Source organism: Elephantulus edwardii, unplaced genomic scaffold (genome assembly GCF_000299155.1).
Source record: "Elephantulus edwardii isolate Elephantulus edwardi_28Jun2011 unplaced genomic scaffold, EleEdw1.0 scaffold00002, whole genome shotgun sequence".
Taxonomy (NCBI): domain Eukaryota; kingdom Metazoa; phylum Chordata; class Mammalia; order Macroscelidea; family Macroscelididae; genus Elephantulus; species Elephantulus edwardii.
Genome location: NW_006399752.1, coordinates 45,583,013 through 45,608,553, shown reverse-complemented (window position 1 = coordinate 45,608,553; position 25,541 = coordinate 45,583,013). Strand labels below are relative to the sequence as shown.

Below are 25,541 nucleotides of genomic sequence, written 5' to 3'. Positions count from 1 at the left end.
CTGACAGTCTGCTCCCGTAAAGATTGTTGGTTTTGTGTGCTATCAACGTGGAACCAACTCATAGATCACCCTCCAGCGGGTTTTCAGAGTCTATAAATTGCTTGGGAGTTTACCCATCTTTCTCCCATGGAGCAGCTGGTGGATTTGAACCACGCACTTTTGTGTTTACATCTCAGTTCCTTATCACTCTGTGGAGCACCGTCTGTCAGACAGTATCGTTCTGAGACAGAATTGACTCAGTGGCACCTGACGACGTGTCGGTTTACAAATGGGCGCTGTGCTTTGTGGATCCACAGGGTTGAGTGTTAACTACACAACCACACCCTGGTGCTCCAAAATCCAGATTTTTCTCTCTCTAAAGTGGACACTTGGGTTGTGGGACTCACACATCACCCCATGGAAAAAAATTGTTTAGATGAATATAGCCTGTGAGGGAAATGATCATTAATGAAGTCGAAGGAATTTATCAAGTTGGCCTAAAGAACTCCACCCAGGCCTCCTTCCATCTCGTTCTCGAATCAAACACATGAGCTACTGAAGTCACTGGTCCTTTCTCATACTGCTTTGAAGTGCCTGCTGTGAGAGAAGGGAGAAGGGGTAAAAGAGTCCTTTCTTTATAGTCCTTTCTTTAAACTTTATTTTAAAGTCTTGATTTGACTTACTGAATCATTAGTATGTTCACTTGGTTCAGGGCTCTGGTCTCCCTTGTCTGTTCTTCCCTCAGCTAGCCAGGCCTGGCAGTAGTATCACCTCGAGGCTCTTCCATATTCTACACTCTCTGTCCTTGTGGTTTGTGGGCTGTGGTTATGAAATAAACCATAAGCCACTTTTTGTATCATTTTACTCCCTTGGTGAGTGGTCTGCCATGGCTCCCTGGACCCTGCTGTGCTGTACAGGCGTGTGTCTGTCCGCCTTCTCTCTTTGCTGCCTCCCCTACCTGTTGAATTCTCCCTTTAAAAATTATGTGTTCTTGAAGGATAATGTGAAACACAGTGGATACGAAGTTTGTAAGCAAACCAATAAAAGGAAAAAAAAAGCAGTTAATGTCTTCTGCCACAAAGCTACTGGTAGACTCAAACAACCAGAGAGTTGCACCGCCTTTAAGGGAGCCATTGAGTGGTGTGACTGGACTTAGCTCTTCTGAAGATTGCGCTACTGACCAGGTGGTGACACTTAATGAGAACAAATCTCTTCTTCGGGATGAATCATTCCAGAGATGTCGTTGGCATCAGCTGGGTTCCTTGCTGCTAAAGAGGTGAGGTTTATTTTTTTGTTTTTTTCTTTTCCAGGATATGGTTGAGCCCCTTGTACCCACGAATTGCCGATGGGACTCCTGGAACTGGAGAATCAAGAACACATTTTAAAGCCGACCTCATCAGCTATTTGATGGCCTATAATGCTCCTTCTCTCAAGGAGTGGATAGACAACATCCAGGGCCATGATCTTTCAGAAACAAAGTACGTGCCTTCGTCTTTGAGACGTTCATGATATGATCATACCTTGAGCACAGCCGAGGTCTCGGATACAGGATTGGGGGGTGGATGGCAGGCGGTGAGGTGGTGCAGTGATTCGCTCTACTTCCTGGGTGATAAGGGAATGAGAGAAAGCAGGTTGGGGCACTGGCTGCATAACCAAAGATGAAGGCCGGTACAGCTTTTCTCTTCCCTTCAGCCTCCCACTGGAGGGAGCGCTCATAAAATGGAATTTTTTGCCTACTAGGTATTCCACCATTTGTTGTTTTTTGATGGGAAGATGAGGTTGAGTTATCAGATTCTACAGCCAAACAGACATCAGGAGAGAGTGGTCCACCACGTAGAACATTTTATGACGATGTTTCACTTCATTGATTTTTTTTTTTAAAGAAAATTGTATTTTCATTGTGATTTTAACAAAAATTAGATTTTCGTTCATTCATTCTTGCACATTTTACTCCCTTCCCCTCCCGCAATTCACTTTTTTTTTTAAATCCTTCATTGATATACAATTACCTACCCATCCCCACCCCAGTCCTCTTTGCAGTGATATATCTCTTATTCAGGGCTCTTGTAGTACATATAGTGCCTAATCATATAGTCATTTTAGATCATTCTTTCTTTCATCTGTTCCCATGCAGTAGTCATTATCTGTCTTCTGATAGGCATTTTGTGACGGTTCGGTACCCAGGTCAAAACGTTAAAGTCAATAACTTTTCTGTTTTTCAGTGTTTACCTTATTGGATCAACCCCAGGACGCTTCCAAGGAAACCAGAAAGATAATTGGGGTCATTTTAGACTCAGGAAGGTAACAGAGCTTTTCATTTTCATCCTTGATTATATTCTTGGCATCACTATTTTCTTGGCACAGTTCTGAGTGAATGGCAGGTACTTGACATGCTTAGCTTTCATTAATCCCTCCTGATACTTTGTTTTGCCCTGTCGGATGTAGAACCGATAGCTTTAAATGGCATAAGTATGTGGGCTATGTTTTAGGGTTGATGTTTCTCAAATGAAGATAAAGGCTTCTTTCTCACTCAAGCAGTATTAAAGTCATTGACTAGCCTGCTTTTTCAAGGACTTTTGATACACACATTCAGCAAAGAACCAAAAATGGAAGTGAGTGATAAGTGAGCTGTAATGTAGCTTGTCTAATAAACTGTTGTTGTTAGGAGCTGCCGAGTTGAATACAACTCATAGCAACCCTGTGAACAGCAGATCTGAACCCTGTCGTATCCTGTGCTGTCCTCACAATCTGTCAAATCCAAGCCCATTTGCTGTTCGGTGTCAGCCCACCTGGTTAAGGGTCTTCCTCTCCTTCCCCATCCCTCCAGCTTTCTAAGCAAATAGTCTCTCCTAGTAACATTCCCTGTATGTAAGACCAGGCTTTATCATCTTTGTCTCCAAGGCACACTCAGGTTGCAGCTCCTCCAAGACATAATTGTGTATTCTTTGTCTATTCAGTACTCTTCTCCAACACTACACTGACTGTAGTGCCCTTAAAACAACGGCCCAAGACCACTGTCATTTGAGTAGATTCTGCTGCATGGTCACCCTTTAGAACAAAGTAGAACTGCCCTGTAGGATTTTGAAACTGTAACTGTAACCTTTATGAAAACTGATGGACCATTTTTTTTTCTCCTGAGAAGCATCTGATGAGTTTGAACTGCTAACTTTCTGGCTAGCAATGAAGTGACTTAACCACAGCCCCACCGGAGCGTCTTTACTGCCCTTTGAAGACTCATGGTTATAAAAATGATTATCTACTGCTGACATGAAAGAAGGAATAAAGATCTTTAACAAAACCGCATGCAAGTTGAAAATTAAAGTTGTCTTCATCTCTCAAGGAGATAGTTTACTATTCTTAATAAATTCTCTAAAGTGACATTTTTTCAAAAACCTTACTCCACACTCCCTAAATGCTTTATGTTATGTAAGAATTCCTTTAGTTAACAGAAGCTTTTCTTTTTTGAAACGGGCCACAGCTTAAAGCAGATGAGATCTCAGCTCTGTACTTGTTAACCAAGAGAGTGCAGCCCAGAGGCCATGTGGGCTCGAGAACACTCCAGTGCTTGAACTCCAGTCCTGTTGCTTACAATCCATGTGGCCTTCGCTAGTTCATAATGTGCCTGTCCTCTCTGAAACGTGTAGTCTCTTCCCATTGCACAGAGGATTATACAGAGATTAAATGAGATGACGAAGTCTTGGCTAAGTGTCCAGAAACGTCAGTCACACTGGTCCCTCTAACAGGTGCGTCACTGAGATCTGCCCAGACGCTGCAGCTCATCAGTGACCGAGCAGCAGGATCAGACGAGGGCTCACCGTCATCAGTTCAGCGCCGCTGCTACACCGTCTGCACCCTGGATGGGAGTGGGGACCTATGTCAGCTTTTTGATAGGTGCTGAGGATGTGTTGCAGAAAATAATGGGTATTGAAATAAATTACAGATCAGTCAGAGGAGAATTCCATGGGGCAAGAGCCAGAGCTTGCTTTTCTTGGGATCTCCAGTCTCTAAGAACAAAGACTCCAACTTCTACCGTCAGGCGTCAAGTGGTAACTCTGTCTGGTATTGTGTTAAAGCCCTGATAATTGATAATGTTGAACAGAGCACCTGTTTTGTCTATTGACTGTCTTCTTTGGAGAAACGTCTGTTCACATCCTTCTGCCTATTTTAAAATTGGATTATTTGTCATTTTATTATTGAAGTACAAAAGTTCTTTGTGTATTATAGGCATAAGTCCTTTAATAGACAGTATGTTTGCTGAACTTGAGGATGTGAAACGCTTGCTGCAGAAGGTCTAGGACTATAGCCTTCAGTATGGATTGAAGCTCAACAGCAAGAAAACAAAGATTCTTTCCACTGGGGCGTGATGGATGGAGAAGATATTGAGGTTATTAACAATTACAGCTTGGCTTGACTCCACAGTCAACACTCTTGGCACCTGTAGTCAAGAAATCAAAAGACAAATTGCATAGGGAAAATCTGCTGTCGGCGACCTTTCCAGAGTACGGAGAAGCAACAAGGCTAGTCTAGAAACTAAGGTGCGCCTGATCCAGGCCATGGTCTTCACAATTACTTGCTATGCATCAGAGAGCTGGACAATGACTATGGATGACCGAACAAGAATCAATGCCTTTGAGTTGTGGTGCTGGAGAAGAGTATTGAACATACCATGGCCCGCCAAGAAAACAAATAGATGTCTTGGAGAGGGTAAAACTAAATTTTTCCTTGGAGGCTAGGATTTTGAAGCTCCGTCTCACATACTTTGGACCCATGGCCAGGAGGGACTGGTCCTTGCAGAAGGATATCATGGTCAGAAAGGTGGAGGGACAGTATGGAAGAGGAAGACCCCGGATGAGATAGATTGATGCAGTAACTGGGGCAGTGGGGGTAGAGGTGTCAGCGTCAGTGAGACTGATTTAGGACAGAACAGACTTCAGAGCTGTTGTACACAGGGCCACTAGGAGTCACAGGCAGCATGAAGACACCTAACAGCAACAGCATTCCTATTCTTATTCTTCTCCCTTTTTAAATAAATTCATTAAATCATAAGATAGTTTTGTCTACCTTGGGGTTTTGTTGTTGTTGTTGTTGTTGTTTTAAATGAACAATGTATCCTGTCTGACATTCTTTAGTTGCGCAGTATTCCACTGTGTGGCTGTGTTGTGTATATAGTCGGTTCCCAGTTGATGTGTCTTAGTGTTGTGTACAGTGTAAGGCTGTTTGAGTTAATCCCCGAGTTAATGCAACCTTGTGTCATCCATGTTTCCCTAGAGCATGTTGGTGCATGTTGTGAGACGTGAGCTTTCAGGTCAGAGCATAAACACACATGTCATTTGGTGAGATGCTGATCGGTCCGTCTGTACTTGACGTTTGCATTCATTCCCCCTTACCGTGTGCTGGAGCAGCTGGGAACCAATATCGGCCTTCTGGCTTTTAACCAACTATCGTGAAAAAGGATACCTCTGTGTAGGTTTAGTTGGTTTATGGTGCTATTGAGGTGGGTAGGGGTTCTTTTTTTCCCCCATGCTTAAGGACTGTTTAAATTTTTCCTGTCAACTTGTTGATCAATCTCCCAAGATATAACTTGGACACATAATAACACTTAGTTTAAGCAGGTTTTTTCCCCAAAATAATAGTGAAATTGGATTTTTTTTCAGCTCTGCATAAGTATCAAACACAAAAGAAATGCAATTCGGTATTCTGTCAGGCAATAGATAATCGGGGGCTGGGCTGTATGAGGAGAAGTGTGGCATCAGGATTGGAGGAAGACTCATCAACAGTCTGCATTAGGCAAATGACACAACTCTGCTTGCTGAAACTGAGGAGGACCTGAAGCACTTGTTGCGGAAGGTCAAGGACTGCAGCCTTCAATATGGATTGAGGCCCAGTATCAAGAAGACAAAGATTCTCACCACTGGGCCGATTGGCAGCATCAGGATGGATGGTGAAGAGATTGAGATTGTTCACAGCTTTAGTTTGCTTGGCTTCACAGTCAACACTCTTGGCACCAGTAGCCAGAAAATGAAAAGAAGTATTGCAATGGGAAAGTCTGCTGCTAGGGACCTCTCCAGAGTACTGAAGAGCAATAATGTCACTCTGGAGACTAAGGTGCACCTGATTCAGGCTATGGTCTTTGCGATCACTTGCTATCCATCAGAGAGCTGGACAATGACTAGGGAGAATAGAAGGCGAATTGATGCCCTTGAGCTGTAGTGCTGGAGAAGAGTATTGAATATACCATGGGATGCTAAGAAAACAAACTGATTCATCCTGAAGAGGGTTACACCAGGCTGCTCCTTGGAGGCAAGGATTCTGAAGCTTCATCTGACATACTTTGGACACGTTGCAAGGAGAGACCAGTCCTTGGAAAAGGACTTCGTACTTGTGAGGGTGGTGGGACAGTGCAGGAGGGGAAGATCCTCTATGAGGTGGATTGATTCAGTGACTGGGGTAATGGGGGGGTAGGTGTGTTGGAGACAGTGAGATTGGCACTGGACAGAGCAAAGTTTAGGGCTGCTGTACATAGGGTCACTATGAGTCGCAGGCAACTCAACGGCACATAACAACAACATAGGTAGTCGGCATCTGTAGGGAAACAGGTTCTGTTTTCTTTTTCAACCTCTGCTGCACGTGGAGCCCAAGTCTGAGGCTGGGACTAGTAAACCGCTTTTACATGCTTGAAGTGAAACCACATGGTAGTTTTGACTTCCAGGGATCTCAAGTAATTAGGATTGCAAGGCAGAAATCTATTTCATGAGGCAGCTTGGTGGTTTACTTGCCATTTCTCCTAACGTGGTTTTTTGTTGCTTTTTATATGAAACAAAGAATTTTGAAGGGGGAAAGCTTCCCTATCCACCTTACTCCGTGAAAATATTCTTTATATGTTTAAAACCTATTTTCTATTGTCCAGGTGTTTTTACTGGTTCAAAACTTAGCTCCAGAATTTTGATGTTTTAAAACTGCCAGTTTATAGGCAGCTCATCATGAGTGATTTAAGCAATTCCTTACTGATGATGCTCTTCTGGGGCTGAAAACCAGGTTTTTGGTCCCTGAGGCGTTTCTGTGATTTGCCCAACAAGCAGCTTTCCTTCTCTTTTCTTCTTCGGCAGCTGCTCAGAGAACACGCCTCGCCCTTGCCTAACGCAGAGACATGGCCTGTGATCGGCCAGTTTTCCAGCATCGGCTCCATGGGCTCCGACGAATCAAAGTGGTTGTCCTCTGAGTTCAAGGAGAGTCTGGTGACCCTGGGGAAGGAGACGAGGCCTCTGGGGAGAAGTACTGCTCCTCTTCATCTGGTGAGTGCTGGGAGCCCCCCTTAAGTCAATTTCAGCTTGTTCTCTAGTCCAGAAAGTGGCTTGAGAACGAGACTCGCGTGTTAGGGTTGTGACGTACCATCAACTTGAGTGGGACTCATAGCGACCCTGTGAATGACAGACCTGAACCATGGCCTGTGCCGTCCTCTCCATCTCTGCCCCGCGGGAGCCCACTGTGAGCGTCGCTGTGTCAGTCCGGCTCGTTGGGGTTGTACTCTCTTTGGCTCACCCCATCCTGACAACATGCCCAAAGTATATGAGACCAGGCATCACCATCTTTGTGTGTTGGAACAACCCTGGCTGCCTGTCCTCCAGACCATGGAATGTTCAGGACTCTTCTCTGCCGTGGTTCAAAGGCAGTGAATCTTCTCCAGTCTTGTTAGTAGAGCAGTGTTGTAGTCAGTGATTTGGGGACAGGAACGGAGGTGTGTCGGCCCCGTCATTGGGAATCAGATGGCTTTAAACTTGTCCGGTGCCGAGAGCTTGCTGTTTGGTTCAGGAGCTGTTTTGGTTCAGCCACCAGCAAGTGCTTGTTTCTATTATTCCTTTTTTCTTTTTTGTTATCAGGCTCAGGAGAAAAAGGACCTTTAATAGAACATGGCAGGAGAATTCTGAGAATTATTAATTATTTAAAGACCTATGGATTAAAAATTAATTTTGCTTTCCATCCTAGTGTTAATTTGGTATTTCAGGGGGAAAAATATTCTAACAAGTGTTAAATTTTTCCTATCAAATATATATACTTCCTGTAGTTTAATTACTAGAACTTCCATCTTCTTTTCAGCAAGACAGGCACTTTTTAATTGTAAGCACATTTTAAAGTATGTTTTCTAAGTTTTAAGTATTTTGAATTGAGCTCTTCATTTTCTAAAAAAGAAATCACTCCTTTTAACAGGCTACTCAGCTCAAGTCTCATTGGAATTTATTGGTTTCTTCTTCTTTTTAGATCTATCCTTCCGTGGAAAATGTGCGGACAAGCTTAGAAGGATATCCTGGTAATTATTGGGAAGATTGTTTCAGTATTTTTTTGTGTGTATACAGAGTTTTTAAATGCCCTGGGCATCTTTTTTCAAACAAGTGATAAGAACGCCTTCTTCCTTGAGATGAGAAAAGGATTGATGAGAGATTCAGGAATGGTTTTCTTTTAACGGGATGGAAGTAGGTAATCCAGAGCACCGTTATGTCGCAGAGGTGGTACGGCACAATGGGGTGTGCTGTTTCATTCTGGCCGTAACCCACTGCAGGACACACCTTCTCTTCTTTACCTATGAGACCGTTCTCAGCTCTCTTACCAGCAGCTTGGTCATCCAGCATGGGCCTCCAGATAAAACCAAGGGCTTCTGCCTTTCCAAGCAGAAGCACAAGACCTGTCTCTGACCCTCCCTCATCTTCCCCTCATCCTCCCGGTGCCCCCCGGCCCACTAAGTATACCACCTCTGTCTAAGCTGTTAAATGTGACTCACCCATGTTTGAATCCATGTTTGAGTATTGAATCCGATTGGGATACAGATGTATTTAAGGTCTGCAACTCAATGCCTAATATTGAAGTGAACCTTTTGTTATAACTGAGCTGAGCATTGTTCCTTCAATTGTTTCGTCTGTAAATGCCTGGGATTATTTCGTAGCCGTCTTCCGGCCCTGCCCACCATCTCCTTTAGGCCAGCACCCGTGCGTTACACTTCTGTTTGGAAATCAGTGGTGCAGGGTTAATGCAGTCAAGGGATGTAACTCGAAATCCAAATAGCGCATGCTTGCGCCTGGTTAAAGGTGGGTCTGATTGTCTTGAGCTGATGGGTAAAGTACAGTGGCCTGACCCAAGTGAATCTTGTTAATTTATTGTTAATCGCACCACTCTCCTTCCTGCCGGGAGATTCTCAGCAGAGTTTGCAGTGTTTCTGCTTTAACCCATGTCTTGCCTTTGAGTGACAAAGCTAAAATTACTTCCCTGAGCATCAGGGGCATGAAGCTGGTTTTGTCTTTTTTACTGTACCTCTAATTGGCTATCTAAATACAAAGCACACTTTTAATGAGGAAGAACATGGCATTTTCCCTTTTTGAAAAATTCTTTTTTTAAAAAAAAAAAAGCATGGTATTTTCAACAAAGCTCTTTTATAACTGCTCCTGGAACTCTGAGTATGTTTTTAGTTATTTGCAATAGGAGAGCGGGCAAACAAGCCGTTTTCAATATGCCAGAGACAATTAAAATGCTCTTTGGATTCAGGTTATCTTGGAGAAGTTCCAGCCGTTTCGCAGGTCGCTGAGGAATCGACAGTGGCATTTACCTCCTTTGAAAGATCAGCGTCGATTGGCTTTTTAATTGTGTTTCTGCTTGGAACAGCATCTCAGTTCTCTCTGCAGGCGTAGGTTTTTAGATATTCTTGTAAAAACCCAACTGTTTACTGAACAATTTAGTTTGTTGTTGTCATTATCCTGTCCGGTTTGTAAGACTTTGTGTAGGTAACGCAGAGTCTGTGTGGAAGTGTAGAAGTTCAAAGAGGCAGGGGGTTGGCACTCACATCCCAGCCTGCCCTCCACATGCCGGGGTCCTGTGCAGAAGCACGGCCGCCCTGCAGGCCTTATCTTACAGACTGGGGCTCAGTGCCTGTCATTCTCAGGGGCAGCAGAATGGGCCTGGCTTCTTTTGGGGGCCTTCCCCCAACACTTCAAATCTGTGCTGTCATGCATAGACTAAATTACCATCACAGAGTTCTTTAATTACACTGTTAACTTGCAGATAATAAACATTTACGATTTCATGCCTCTCTCTGAAGAGAGGAAACGCACTGGGAGACCATGCCAAATGCAAATGCAGACTTTTTTCCTTCAAAGAAACATGCTAGGAGACCTGTGAGCAAAGCAGTTGTAGTTGTTTTAGACACTGACACTGTTCACTGTAGATATTCTTAATGGAGGGATCGTTAAATGACATTTCATGATCTTTACTGACGTACCCTGTGTTTCTTCTCTGAAAAGCTGGGGGCTCCCTTCCCTATGGCATCCAGACGGCTGAAAAGCAAACATGGCTGCATTCCTACTTCCAGTAAGTAATCGGTTTTAGTGCTGCTGTTGCTACTTCAGGGATAAAGACATGCTTTGTATCAAGCAAGACCTTATGCCATCCCCCCCCCCCCCACTTACATATGTTCGTGGTGTGGAATAATTTGAAACAAAGTTTGGAGATTTTTTTTTTCTCCCCTCAATAGGTTTTTAATGTCAAAGAGTACAGTTTATCTCTGTGGTTTCTATGTAAATATTGGCATGCCAAAGAGAGAGAGAGAGAGAGAGAAACTTTGCTGGGTAGTTTAGAATTTATATAAGCAGCATTCTAGTTCATGTTCTCAAACTACGAAGTCGAATCCTTCAGACTGCTCACTGAGGCTCACTGGGGGCAGGGTCCACACCACATTTTCCTGGGAGGACGTGGTGGTGTTTGAGTGCTGTAGGGATTCAGTAAACGGCTGCTGAGTGGACAGATGAAGGAATAGCACCTATCCTCCTCTGGCCACAGCAGTTCCAGGTCCTGCTCATCCTAGGCCGTTCCTGGCTCCATGGTGTCGTGTCTCAATAGGTAATTGTCTATAGTATCAGGCAGCACGTCAGTTCTGGGGAATCCAATGCCAGCCACTCATGTGTTGCTTTCCCAGGGCTGCTGCCACCCCATCAGGGATCAGCAGGCCTTCCAACAGGGTAAAAAGGGAAGCCACGGACTAGGAAAAAGTATTTGGTAATGACATGTCAGATAAGGGACTTCTATCTAGAATTTATAAAGTACTTGAGCACCACAACAAGATAAAGGTAAATAATCCAACTGAAAAATGGGCACAGGATATGAACAGACACTTCACCAAAGAAGACATTCAGATGGCCAACAAGTACATGACGAAATGTTCAAAATCCCGAGCTCTAAGAGAGATGCAAAGCAAAACAAGTATGAGATATCATCTCCCCCCAGTAAGAATAGCAAAATTTAACAGAACAGCAAGCAGTAAATGCTGGCAAGGTTGTGGAGAAACTGGAATCCTTATTTACTGTTGGTGAGAGTGTAAAACGGTATTACCACTGTGGAAGGCAGTATGGCGCTTTCTCAAAAAGTTGCAAATAGAGATACCATTTGACCCAGCAATTCCACTACTGGGAATATACCCTAAAGAGACCATAACCGACATCCAAGCAGATATATGCACACCCATGTTTATTGTGGCTTTGTTCACAGTAGCAAAGAGTTGGAAACAACCTAAGTGCCCATCAACAAATGAATGAATAGAGAAGCTGTGGTATATTCGCACAAAGACCAGCAAGCTTACAGATAACATTCCCCTAATAGGAAAGTCAGCGTGTCGGGTCTGTGTGCTTTTGTAAGAAGGTACTGCACCTTCACACTCTTCCAGAAAGCACGAGACAGGATCCTCGGCTGGACTGAATCTCTGCAGATTCACGGGGGCCTTTAGGAGCCGCGGTCCCTCCCCACGGTGTCTCTGGGAAAATGGGTCCTTATACGTCTGTCATGTTGACACCAGCTGCTCCAGGGGAGAAGGATGGGCAGGCCCCTCGCATGCAATTACTGCCTATGAAAACCTGCTGGCGAGTCACTACGGATCACTTCCGGCTCTGTGGTACACAACAAACAACAACAGTGCTGTGGATAGCTTGACCGCCGGGGAGTTCAGGTTGTTGAAATCCTGTGTCTCGTTGGAAATGAGGACAAGTTTATTTGCAGTCGCTTTGAACCCCTTACTTCAGTGTATCGTACAGAGACTTTAATGCCGTCACAGAAGTTTGTGCCTTACAGAGGATATTTCTTGATATTAAACTCCTTCCTGTTGTTTACACTTAGCTACTAAACGGCTGGTGGCTTGAACTCACTCCATGGTGCCACAGAAGAAAGTCCTGGCAATCAGCTGCCATAAAGATTGCAGGCAAAAGAACCCTTCTCAGCCATTCTGCTGTTGCATGTGGGTTTGCCACAAATCAGAATTGGCTTGATGACAATGGCTTTGGTTTCTTGGTTTGCAGTATTATAAGGTTCTCCCAAAATGAAACCTCCTGATTTCATTCTAAAAAGCAGTCTGTTATTTCGAAGGACCATCATCCAGTGTTCATTATGTTAGAATCACTACCTCATGACAGAGATAATTGCTCTTTGGGTCCGTTGCCATATAGAATTCGAACTCAGGCGTGCAGCACTCAGTGTTGGACTGAGGTGTCTCTGAGTTACAACCATACATCCAGTGTTCACATTTGGGTTTTTAATTTCATTTTACCCCTTTAGAGGCTTGTCTCGTCCAGCAAGCTTTTCCTGAACTTCCACAAAGCAGGACCTGTGTGGTTCCTGCCTTCAAGAGGCTCAGTCCAGCTGAAGACAAGATTTGTACATAGGCGGTTTGCACAGCAGAAATCACGTACATGAGGGCACATGTGTGTTGATGTCAAAAAAGGACAGGAAGGATTATATATCAGAAGGTTATTGTTGCTCAGTGGAGGGCGATTTTCCCTTTCCGAAGAGTGACACGTCCTAAAAGCAAACAAAAACGGCTCATTGCTCTCATGACTTACTGCTGCTGCTTTTCAGAGGCTGTCACTCGCACAGGAAGAGATTGCCCATCATTCTCCTGTGAAACAGCTGATGGATTCGAACCACCTCTCTTTGAGCTGGTAATGCAACTCCTTACCTACTAGGCCACCAGAGCATACGGGGTTTTTTTTTCTTGATGATCTGAACAGAGCTGGGTACAATGCTCCAGACATTGTCATGTTTAAATTACACAATTTTGCCTTTGACACATTATTTTTTCCATCCTGTTTTCTCATTAATGGGTTGTGTTTCTTCCATCACTAGCAAATGGTCAGCCGAGACGTCTGGACGCAGCAACGCCATGCCACACATCAAGACGTACCTGCGGCCCTCTCCAGACTTCAACAGGGTCGCTTGGTTCCTCGTCACAAGGTAAGCACTCTTTCCCCTCCTCATGGGAGGCTTTGTTTTCTTTACGTATTTTATTACATATATTTACTGGATTGCATACAATCATGCATGTACATTGTGTTTCACGCATATACATTATGATTTATATAATCTTTCATTTACATTATATTTTACTTATGTAGATTGTGAGGATTTTTCCCCCCACTTTACAATCATTTACTAATAAGTATATTCGTGAAAGCATGTAAGCCAGCTATTCATGCCTCACGCCTTAACTTGCCCATTGTAGATAGCCGATTTCTGATTTGCCCATTCCTGCAGAACTCTGGGGGAACAAGCAGACCCCTTTTGCTGAGGAATTTTCTCTTCAGTTTGGGAACTCTGAGCATCTGCAGATGCTCAAGCAAAGTCCAGTCCCGAGCAAACCATCAGGTAGCAGCAATTACACCAGCTCACAGGATGGATCATCTTCGTCTGCTTGGGTTCTGGTCAACCCGTGCCCCCATCTGTGGCTAGATCCAAATGGGCATCAGCTGCCAGCTCAGGGGTCCACCCTTCTCCCTGCATTCCAGACCGGGTGGTCCCTTCACTCAGCCCTCACCCCCCATACACGACCAAGTCAATAAGCTAGGGGTTCTCATGACTCCCTATTCCTCAAGCCAGCAGACGTCTTTTCACCTGTCCGTACATCTGTGCATGTAAGTGGGCAGCGCTGAAGGAACACGTTCAAGCTCAGCCTGTCCCTCCATTGTTATCTGCCTCCTGGATCCAGGTGATCACTACAAGTTAGCATACTTCCCCTTTAACTCCAAGCTCTACAAAGGGGCTCTGATGGACACCAACTTGACTCTGCCTCAAAAGCCAGCTTGTTCCAGTTTTAGAAAGTCAGGCTTGTTTTTTCTTTCTCTCTCTTCTTTGCCTTTCTTTCAAATGGGAATCTCTAATCAAAAGTCTAAAATCCATTCAGATGCAAATCTCAAGAGTACTAGATGGGAGTTAATCTTTTCCTTAGGTTATGTCCCAGGACCCTCTACCAAATTCTACTTTTAAAAAGGTTATCTCCAGGTCTTCCCTTTTTCAGTATACTTATCAAGTACTTGGAAGCAGGAGTGGCATCCACTTCCTAAACAACATGCTTCTGGAAACTCTATGAACTTTGAGAAATGATGATAGCTATAGAAAGGCTTCAGGAATTTTGTTCATAGGGCCACCATGAGTCATGCTCTACTCAACGGTAGTCAACAGCAACAACAATAATCAAGTACTAGTCATTGTCCAGCTCTCTGATGCATAACAAGCAATTGTGAAGACCATGGCTTGGATCAGTCACACCTTAATCTCTCAAATGACATCGTTACTCTTCAGTACTCTGGAGAGGTCCTTGACAGCAGATTTTCCCAGTGCAGTTCATCTTTTGATTTCCTGATTGCGATCCAAAGAATGTTGATTGTGGAATCAAACAAGCTGAAGCTGCTAACAATCTCAGTCTCTTCACTGTCTATTATGGTGCTGCCAGTTGGCCCAGTGGGGAGGATCTTTGTTTTCTTGATGTTGAGCTTCAATCCATTTTGGAAACTGCAGTCTTTAACCCTCTGCAGCAAATGCCTCAGCTTCTCCTCAGTTTCAATAAGCAAGGTTGTGTCATCTGCATAACGCAGATTGTTAATAAGTCTTCCTCCACTTCTGATGCCACATTCCATCCACCTCATAGAGCCCAGCCTCTCAAATTACCTCTTCCACATATCTATTGAAAAGATACGGAGATAGGACACATCCCCATTGTAAACCTTTCCTAATTTTGAACCATTCCGTTGTTTCCTTGCTGTGTTCTGACAGATGCTTCTTCGACCAGATAAAGGGTTTGTGTAAGCATAATTACACATTAATAGGTTCACCTTGTTTGATTCTTCTCAAAGTTAGCTACAGTTTGTTGTGATCCACATAGTCAAGTGCCTTTGTATAGTCAGTGAAACAGATAATATTCCTCTGGTACTCTCAGCTATCAGCTAAGATCCATTGAACATTGTCTGTAATGTCCTTAGTGCTATGGCCTCTTCTAAAACCCAACTTGCACATCTGGCAGTTCTCTGTTGAGGTATTGTCCAATGACTAAGGATGATAGAAAAATTGATACCTTTGAGTTGTAGTGCTATAGATCATCAGTATTGAATGTACCATGGACTGCCAAGAGAACAAACAATTCTGTCCTGGAGCGAGTGAAACTGAGCTGCTCGTTAGAGACAAGGATTTTGAAGCTATCTCACATACTTTGGGCATGTTGCCAGGAGGGACTAATCTTTGGAGCAGGACATCACATTTGGGTGGGTGGAGAGACAGCACAACAGAGGAAGAACCTTCGTATGAGATGGATTGACTCAGTAACTGGGATAGTGGGGGTAGGTGTCTTGAAGACAGTGAAATTGGTTCAAGATAGGACAGGATTCAGAATTATTGTACGTAGAGTTGCTATGAGTTGCAGGCGTTTCAAGACGATGGCACATAAAACCACATCATGCGTGTTGTGCTCCTCACCATCCCTCACACACACTGTTGTTGTTGTTGTTGTTGTTGTTAAGGCCGTTGAGTTGCACATGACACATAGCAACCCTATGAAGGAGAGTCCTCGACGCTTGGGCATACACATTGTACTTCAGATAATTAACTACCACTTTCCATGTTCATTATCACCTGTTCCCTGAGTCACCACTAAATTTTCCTCTCCCCGCTGCCCACCAAACTCTGCTATCCCTGTGATAATCTCCCCTCCCCCTTAATATACCTCCTCCTATTTAGTTCTCTCAGCTTGATGTTCTCTAGGGTGTTCTGTGTTTTGTAGTATTTTACAAATTCATTGTTCTTTGGTGGTGCATAATATTCTGCTGTGTGAAGGTACCATGGTTTCTCGATCCATCCCTTTGTTGATGGGCATTTGGACTGTTTCCATTTGCTTACTATTGTGAATAATGCTGCCATGAACATGCTGTTGTTTGTTGTTATGTGCCGTTGAGTCGCTTGAGACTCAAAGCGACCCTGTGCACAACAGCACCAAACCCTGCTCTATCCTGTGCCAATCGCACTGCCTCTGACACACCCATCCCGATTATCCCAGTCACTGAATCAATCCATCTCATAGAGGGTCTTTCCCTCCTGCGCTGTCCCTCCGCCCTCCCAAGCATGATGTCCCTCTCCAAGGACCTGTCCCTCCTTACAACATGTCCACAGTATGTCAGACAAAGCCCCAGAATCCTTGCCTCCAAGGAGCAGCCTGGTTTAACCCTCTCCAGGCTGAATCTGTTTGTTTTCTTGGCAGTCCATGGTACATTCAATACTCTTCTCCAACACCACAGCCATGAACATAGATGTATATATCTCCATTCGTGGTTCAGTTCTGATTTCCTTAAGATGTATTCCTAACAGCAGAATAGATGGGTCATTGGGATTTCTTTGTTCAGCTTTTGAGGAAATTCCCAACTGCTAATGCGAAGCATTTTTTAATGGTATTTGTGACACGCCCTCTGAATAGTGAACTGGTTTCCTGAAAGGTGATTCGTGAAGTGTTGCTCACTGGTTTTGTGCGAGTGTGGATGCCTGGCGGTGGGGACTGTTACATGACCCTTATTTAAAGGAAGGCTGCAGTTAATCCCTCTGCAGGGCTTGATTTATATTAAAAATCTAAATATTTAGAAGATTTTTATAAAGTTGATATTTACTTATGTTACTTAATGCTTTAATAATAGGAATTCTGTAAACTAGCATCTAGGAATGAACAGAGTTAAAAATTAAATAGTAAAATAAAAGCGGTAACATTATGATCTGTCCCTTAATTATTTCTTCTTCAGACAATTGGAACTGGAGCTACTGATCCCGTAGGTATTCTGTTGTGGGTTTGGGGTTTTTTTACATATTTATTATAATATGGTTCACACACCATCTAGTTCTCCCACTTAACAGCATATGATTTAGTGGTTTTAGTACCTTCATAGAATTGTGCATTATGCTGCCTTACAAAAAAAAAACCAAACCATATCCATTAGCAATCTGTTTGATTGTTTTTATGGCCCAGGAGAGGGTTGTGCCCCTTGAAAAGCTGAGCTGTGACAAGAATCATTGTTGCTCTGCCCTGGTCAGACTTCAGACCATTAGATATCCTCATGACTCGAACAGCTGAGGTCAGGAGCAACTCATTCAAATATTGGAGTATTATTCAAGTGAGCTCTGGTAGCTGAGAAGCTATGCTGGAATCCCGAAGGCACATAGTTCAAATCCACCAGCTGTTCCACAGGAGAAGGAAGGGCAATCAGTCTCCTCTTCTGCAATTAACTGCCTAGGAAAACCCATCAGAGAGCCAGCTATGGATTGGTTCCAATTTGACGGCACACAACAACAACATTCTAAAAGAAAGTTCTCAACTACTAGAGTAGAATTCTTTAAGAAGGAACTCTATTCATGAACAAATGTCCGTACGAAAGAATCTCTTAGAAACAAAACCAGATCATTTTCCCTTTCCTGGAAATCAGTTAGTGGTCTGAATGTGTCTGAACTAAGATTCTGTGTGTGTTTAGTGCAGCAGCCCCAGACCCCCGTAGAGTTCCTGGTGTATTGAAGGAAACATGAGAGCCAGGATGTCAGCAGTGTCGTAAAAGAGTTGCCTAGATTGATGTATTTATTACCAGAGGTGCTTCACGGAGGACTCCTGAGGTTTCTGACATCAGCCTAGGAGTCAGTGTTCGCTGCTGCTTTAGGCGCCATTGCTCACAGTATCCACATTCACTTTGTCAGTCCGTCTTGTTGAAGGTCTTCATCTCTTTCTCTGACTCTCAGCCTTTCCCAGAATAATATCTTTTTCCAAAGACTGGCCCTGCCTGAGAACATATCCAAAGTATGTTAGACAAAGCTTCACCATCCTTGCCTCTATGGAGCCACGCTCATGGCACTTTCTATAAGACAATGACAAGATCATTCCTAATCACTTAGTTGTTCTTTTGGTACTGCATGGGATATTCAGTACTCTCTCCAACAGCACAATTCAAAGGCTTCAATTATTTTGTTATATTATGCATTGTCTAACTTTCAAATGCATAGGAAGCCATGAAAACCACCATGACTTGAATCAGGTGTTCCTTAGTGTTTATACTGACAGCATTGCTCCTTAGTACTTTAAAAAGATCCTTGACAGCAGATTTCCCCAAGGCTTTTTCATTTCTTGACTGTTTGACTTTCCTCAAAGTCTTTTTATTTCTTGACTGCTGTTACCATGCATGGATCGACTGGATCCAAGTAAAATGAAGCCCTTGACAACTTCAGTCTTTTCTCCCTCTACCATGGGATTGCCTGTTGTTCCAGTAAAGAGAATTTTTGTTTGCTTGATGTTGACATGTGAACCATTTTGGAGGCTGTAGTCTTTGATCTTCTGCAGTAAAGCCTTCAAGCCTCTTAACTTTCCTGTATGCAAACTTGCATCATTTCATTGCAGATAGAGAACTTCTAGTGGTGGGAACTCAAGTGGAAGTGTTTGTTAGTGATGCTGTACACAGAAGTTTGGAGTAATACATGTTGTTGTTATGTGCCGTCGAGTCGCTTGCGATTCATAGCGACCCTATGTACAACAGCCCTAAGCTCTGCTCTGTCCTGTGCCAGTCGCACTGTCTCTGACACTCCCATCCCAATTATCCCAGTCACTGAATCAGTCACTGAATCAATCCACCTCATAGAGGGCCTTCCCCTCCTGCGCCGTCCCTCCACCCTCCCAAGCATGATGTCCCTCTCCAAGGACCGGTCTCTCCTCACAACATGTCCAAAGTATGTTAGACGGAGCCTCAGAATCCTTGCCTCCAAGGAGCCACCCAGTTTAACCCTTTCCAGGACAAATCTGTTTGTTTTCCTAGCAGTCCATACATAGGAACAATATTAAAACCATAAGCTTTTTGTGATCTTTCCATTATAAAATGTAGCAGGTCAGTGTCTGTATTGAGGAACACACAGGAATTACCTCCTGGAGGAAAGCAGTCTTCACCCTTGCCAGGTATTCCTCTTCCAAGTAACAGTTTTAGTCAAGCTCCCTCCTTGAAGGCAGGGGTGGGGAGAAGCAACTGACAGAGGCGTCTCTATGGCATGTATCTATGCTAACTTTGGACATTGTCCCAAATATTTGACACTTGCTTTTCGGATAATTTTAGCAGACTGTCCCCTCAGAGATAAACTGTAAAACTCTACTAACCAAAAGATGACAGAAGCATCATGAAAGAAAGGCCTGGCAGCCAGTAGCCACTGGACACTTTAAGCCAAGCTTGTTAATCTTAGCACAGTAAGTCAGGCGGCATGGAAAGATGACAGCTGTAACCTCTTCCACGTTTCCGGCTATGATCGATGACATGTTCTGAGTCACTGTGCGTTTTTCATTTCTGTCTACATTCTGCGGAGAAGATGGCACAGTCCGCCTTGACCCATGGAGGCTCTCACATATGAAAGTGTTCATCTTAAGTGGCGTGGGGGAACTGCCGTGATTAATGGAAACTTCTCAGTGGCACCTCCTTCAGGTGACATCCAGGGCTGCTATCCTCTGGGAAATAATTGTCCCTATGGGAGTGTCAGAGACAGTGCGATTGGCACAGGACAGAGCGGAGTTTAGGGCTGTTGTACATAGGGTCGCTATGAGTCGCAGGCGACTCGACGGCAAACAACAACAACAACAAGAGAAATGTTACACGTTCTCATTTGGGTATTTCACTGTTCATTCAGTATATTCTTATGCTATGTGCCAGGTATCTCTCCAGGTGCTAGGGATTCCGTGGAGAGCTCTAGTGGCCTTGTGGATAAGGGGTTGTGCTGCCAACCCAAAGGAAGACAGTTCGAATCCACTAACTGCTTCCCAGGAGAAAGATGGGCAATCTCCTCTTGTGCGATTTGCAACTTTGAAAAATCTGATGTAGGATTCCAACTCGACTGCCCATGCGGTAACAGCAGTGGCCCTAGTGGGTCAGGAGCTGCATTGCTAGCCCAAGGGCAGGGGTTTGAATCCAGTAGCTGCTCAGAGGAGCATAGATAGTCCCTTCCTGCGAGATTTACAGTCTCTGAAAAGCTGCTGGAGGGTCAGCTCCAACTCAGTGGCACCAGACAACAAGGGATGCAGTAATAAAATGTGGTCCCAGGTTGTTAGGTTTCTACGCGGGATGACCGTCCGTGAGAGGGAGTGACATGGTGTCTGGAACAGCGGGCTTGAGCACGTTGGAGACTGTGAGGATGGCGCAGAACAGGACAGGGTTCTAATGGGTTGTTCCTAGAGTCACAATTAAACTCGATGGCACCCAACAACAGCACATCCTGGAGGAAAGCAGATAGAAACTAAGAAAGCAATTTGTCTGTGTGTGTCAGAGAGCAGCAATCAGATAGACACTTGGCTGCTAACTGAAAGGTTGGTGCTTTGCCTCCCCGGAGGTGCCTCGGAAGAAAGGGCTGGTGACTGGCAGCCTTTGAAACGCTGCTCAGCATAGTTCTGCCCTGGAACCGTGTCACGGTGACTCAGAATTGACTGGGCGGCATCTGATTGAGTTTGTAGCTGTTTGTTTGTTTTCAGAGAAAAACAAAATTAGAGTAATTTTTGATGCATTATCACTTTGCTTAAAACCCTTGGGGCCAGCTCTGTTTTCTGTATTTCGGATTTTAGGAAGATGATGTGGTGTATACCATCTGCTTACATCCTCTGTAGTATCTGAACTAATACTCCAGAAAAACAGCACACAGACGGTTCAAAATAAAGTGGGATGACTTGACTAGCAGCAGCCTCATGTCAGCTTACGGCAGCTTGTCCCCCGAATGAGTTAGTATGATTAAGTTCGCCGCCTAATGAAATGAGTTAAGCAACAGCTTCCCTTTCAAAGCTGGCTTTTATGAGTAAATGTTAACAGCAAACACAGAGTGCTTAAAAGCAATTGCAGGTACTGTTAAAAGAATTTTATAAGTGTTTGTGCACAGTGTACCCACCACTTCCCTGTGGGGGTGGCCATTAACCCCTTTGTGCAGATGAGGAGACTGGAACAGAGATCAAATATCATGTCTACTAGCCCAATGAGTTAGACTCCAGAATCCACACCCTGAGAGGGCGTTCAGGTCAGGGAGGGAGACCCGTCATTACACAGGATGATTAGTGGGATCCCAATGGTTGGTGGGATTAGTTAGCTCCAGAATCCACACTCAGAGGCAGGCGCTCAGGTCAGGGAGGGAGACCCCCATTACACAGGATGGTTGGTGGGATCACGATGGTTGGTGGGATCAGTTAGCTCCAGAATCCACACCCTGAGGCAGGCGTTCAGGTCAGGGAGGAAGACTCCTCATTGTGCAGGACGGTTGGTAGGATCAGTTAGGCTCCAGCCCACACCCTGAGGCGGGCACTCAGTTCAGGAAGGGAGACACTTCCTTGCGCAGGATGGTTGGGAGTGCCTTGCGGATACAGGTCCGTCTGAGTGGAGATCTGAGAGGTAGATGTGAGGAGGGAGCCATGTGGATGGTAACTCGGGGAGCATTGACGCAAAAGGGCAGAGGCAAGAGCTTGTTGTGGTTAAGAAACAATGGAGTCATCACAATAATAAAAGTAAAAATTATTTCTTAGTGTCTAATGCAGTATTATTCAAAATGCGTGAGCCTGGAGGACATTATGCTGAGTGAAGTATCTCAGTCACAAAAGGACAAATACTGCATAGTGCTACTGTTGTAGAACGGGACTGATATCAAGGTTGGGGTAAGACTGAGAAGAATTGGATATATTATGTGTACTGCATTGAAACAGATGAGGGAGAGAACAGTTTAAAAGCACTATATGATTGGGTATTATGGTCATGACAAGAGTCCAGAATGAAGATTGCATAGTGGAGTGTCCTGGAGTGGGGCGGGGGTGGCAGGAGGATTATATACCAATGAAAGAATTTTTCTTTTACTTTTCAAAGAGAGGAGCAAACTGGGGCGGGGGGTGGGGGTGGGGAGCGGCAGGGAGAAAAGTGCAAAAATGAATGAATGGAAATCCAGAATCTCTATAAATGTTCATTAAAATTAATTTTAAAAATTATGCTAACCTAGAAGAAAGAAAGATAGAGTGGAGTCAGTGTTGCTGGAGGTGAGGGAGTAGATGAGAGGGCCACGTTGCTGGACGGTCAGTCGCCTTTTGCCTGTCCTAGAGGCAGAGTCCTGTTGCCCTCATGTCCTCGGCTTTCCTTCAGCTTTGTTTCTCATGTTTGAACAGAAGGCCCGGCTGCAGCATTCAGTGTTATCATTTGACTCAGGATGAGCGCTCTTCGAAATGATTGTTCCTTGAATTTTATGCTGTAAGATCTGACTTTAATGTCGTTGACTTTAGCTTTGTAGTCAAATGTCTCCCAGGAGGGCATTTCGGTGAAGAAGTTCTTCACTGCGCTGGACTGTCCCGTGCTCCACAGGGTATTACGTAAGCCAGCCTTCTCCCACTAAGTGCGCCTCGTGGAATCAGCCAAATCTCTGCCCTGTGTTTTTCCCCTTACCCCCTAGGTTGTCTGCCCTGGTTGATAAGACGCAGAACTCTGTAAATGACCATCAGTGCGTTTCTCTTTGCATTGAATGTAGTGTGTGCCTGCTGTGGAGTTGGGAGGCGAGGCAGCACAGCCGAAGCTTCTAGTCCAAAGGAAATAGTGACGTCATTGCTTGATGCCACGTCAGTCAGATTGGCTTCTCGTTGTGCACGGTAACCTGTGCACAGCGGTGGAGAAAAGGCACCATGTCCTTCATCACCTTCATGCTGATTGGGCTGCCCAGGCCGTTTGTTGTACTCACTGGGCATTTTGAGTGCCTTCTACCCTAGGTGTTGGGTCATCTTCCATCAACAGAGCCCACAGTACCCACTGCTGATCCATACTGTTCTCATTGCCGGTTTTCAGATTAAATCACTACACTTTTTTCAGTCTGTCTTGGTTTGGAAGTTCTGCTGAAATCTGTTTAACAGGGTGACTGCGTTAATATTTGAAATACTAATAACTCAGTATTTGTTCTTAATAGACACTTGCCTTGGGGTCTTAGTATTAGCTTTTACTGCTCTGAATTGGTTCTAACTCAATAGCAGTGAATGAGGTTGTAAGAAATCACCACACTGAAAAATCTACAACCAGGAGAGGATAAAATAGATGAATGAGACCTTCTAAGAATCAAATCCCTATGCACAGCCAAAAGCTTCTCCAGCAGGGTAAAAAGGGAAGTCACAGACTGGGGAAAAATATTTGGTAATGACATGTCTTACAAGGGACTTGTATCTAGAATTTATAAAATACTCGAGCACTACAAGATAAAGGTAAATAACACAGTTGAAAAATGAGCACAGGATATGAACAGACATTTCACCAAAGAAGACATTCAGATAGCCAGCAAACATATGAAGAAATGTGTAAAATCCCTAGCTCTTAGAGAGATGCAAATCAAAACAGCTATGAGATATCATCTCACTCAGTAACAATAGCAAAATTTAACAGAACAGCAAGCAAAAAATGCTGCCAAGTTTGTGGAGAAACTGTTGGTGACAGTGTAAAACGGTGCAGCCACTATGGAAGGCAGTATGGCGCTTTCTCAAAAAGTTGCAAATGGAAATACCATTTGATTCAGCAATTCCACTATTGGTAATATACCCTAAAGAAACCATAACTGCAACCCAAGCAGATACATGCACACCCATGTTTATTGTGGCTTTGTTCATAATAGCAAAGAGTTGTAAACAACCCAAGTGCCCATCCATCAACAAATGAATGGATAAAGAAGCTCTGGTAAATTCACACAATGGAATATTGTGTGGCATTGAAAAACAAGGAATTCATGAAATATTACACAAAATGTGTGACCCTGGAGGATATTATGTGCAGTAAAATATCTCAGTCACAAAAAGGCAAATATGGCATGATGCCACTGTTATGAAAGAGGACTGACATAGGGGTTAAGGGGATACTAAGAGAGAGAGGGGATAAATAATGTATACTGCATTGAAACAGATGAGGAACAGACGTGTTTAAAAGGGATATATGATTAGGTAATATTATCATGACAGGAGTCCAGAATGAAGGGAGCACAGTGGAGTGGACTTGGAGAGGGATTGTATAACAATGAAAGAATTTTTCTTTTACTTTTCAACGAGAAGAGCAAATCGAGGAGGGGTTGGGCAGGGAGAAAAGTAGTGCAACAATGAATGAATGGAAATCCAAAGTCTCTGTAAACTTTCCTTAAAATAAAAAGAAATCACCACAGACTTGAGTGGCTTAAAGTGTCCCTGAGTGATACACACGGTAAAGTACTTAATAACAAAAAGATTGACAGTTCAAATCCACATAAGTGCCAGGGAAGAAAAGTCTGGCAACCTACTTTCCAAAACATCTCAGTCGTTGGAAACTACAGAACAAAGCTCTTCTCTGAAACATGCGGGGTGCCCAGAATTCAGAATTGACTCTACAGCAACTGGTCTGATTTGCCACTTTAGAAGCTTAACGCAACACAAATTTATTGTCTCATCATTTCTGTGTGGTCCAGGTAGCTGACGAGACTGAAGTCAGGGTGGTCTGGATCTAAAGCTCAGCGTCTTCTTCCAGGCTCTCCAGCCCTTATGGAATCCAGTTGCTTTGGCCTCTAGTAGTAAGACTTCTGCTTTATTGCAGGCTATTGGCTGGGTGCCGCCTGCAGTGTCTTGCCACATGACCACCTTTGTATTACCGGTCATGGCTGTTTGCTTCCTTAAAGCTGGCAGACGAGCCCCTTCCCTCAGGAAGAGACCCAAACCCTCTCTTAAAGGTTCTCTTGATCAGGACAGGCCCATCCAGGATGATTTCTCTTTTGGTTAACTTAAGAGTGAATTGATTGATAACCTGATTACAGGAGGGAAAAGCTGTCCTTCCCATTCTTGCTTTCTCTCAGGGAAGGGAATTGTACGGAGTGTGTATACCAGAGGATTTAACCATGGGAGCCGACTTACAAATCGACCTTCTACTGGCCTTAGTGGTATTTATCACCCAGGTTTAATTGATCCACCTTCTTTTCGACCATGACTCAAGATGATTTCTTATTGCTTTCAGATTTAAAGGTTTTTGTTCATGTTGAAGCATAACTTGTTTTGGTGACGTTGAATCACTTCTAACTCCCAACAGCCCTTCAGCAGAACGAAGCCCGCCTCGCCCTGTACCAGCCTCACAGCTGTTCCTACATTTGAGCCCACGTTTAGCTGCGGTCTCAATACGTCTCAGAGTTCTCTTTTCTCACTGACCACCTGCTTTACCAAGCATGATGTCCTCCAGGGACTGGTCTCTCCTGGTAACATACCCAAAGCCATGAGACTGAAC

At 44.1% G+C, this 25,541-nt stretch overlaps 1 protein-coding gene across 1 annotated transcript in view; it reads left to right on the top strand.

Annotated features, from left to right (window-relative positions):
• TDP1 (tyrosyl-DNA phosphodiesterase 1) overlaps positions 1-25,541 on the top strand; it is a 97,460-nt gene that overhangs the window by 22,504 nt on the left and 49,415 nt on the right. The window contains exons 7-12 of the mRNA XM_006879126.1: positions 1,290-1,457; positions 2,202-2,280; positions 7,086-7,271; positions 8,236-8,284; positions 10,263-10,329; positions 13,126-13,233. Of these exons, the coding sequence (XP_006879188.1) occupies positions 1,290-1,457; positions 2,202-2,280; positions 7,086-7,271; positions 8,236-8,284; positions 10,263-10,329; positions 13,126-13,233 (657 nt within the window). The remainder of the gene's footprint in view (positions 1-1,289; positions 1,458-2,201; positions 2,281-7,085; positions 7,272-8,235; positions 8,285-10,262; positions 10,330-13,125; positions 13,234-25,541) is intronic.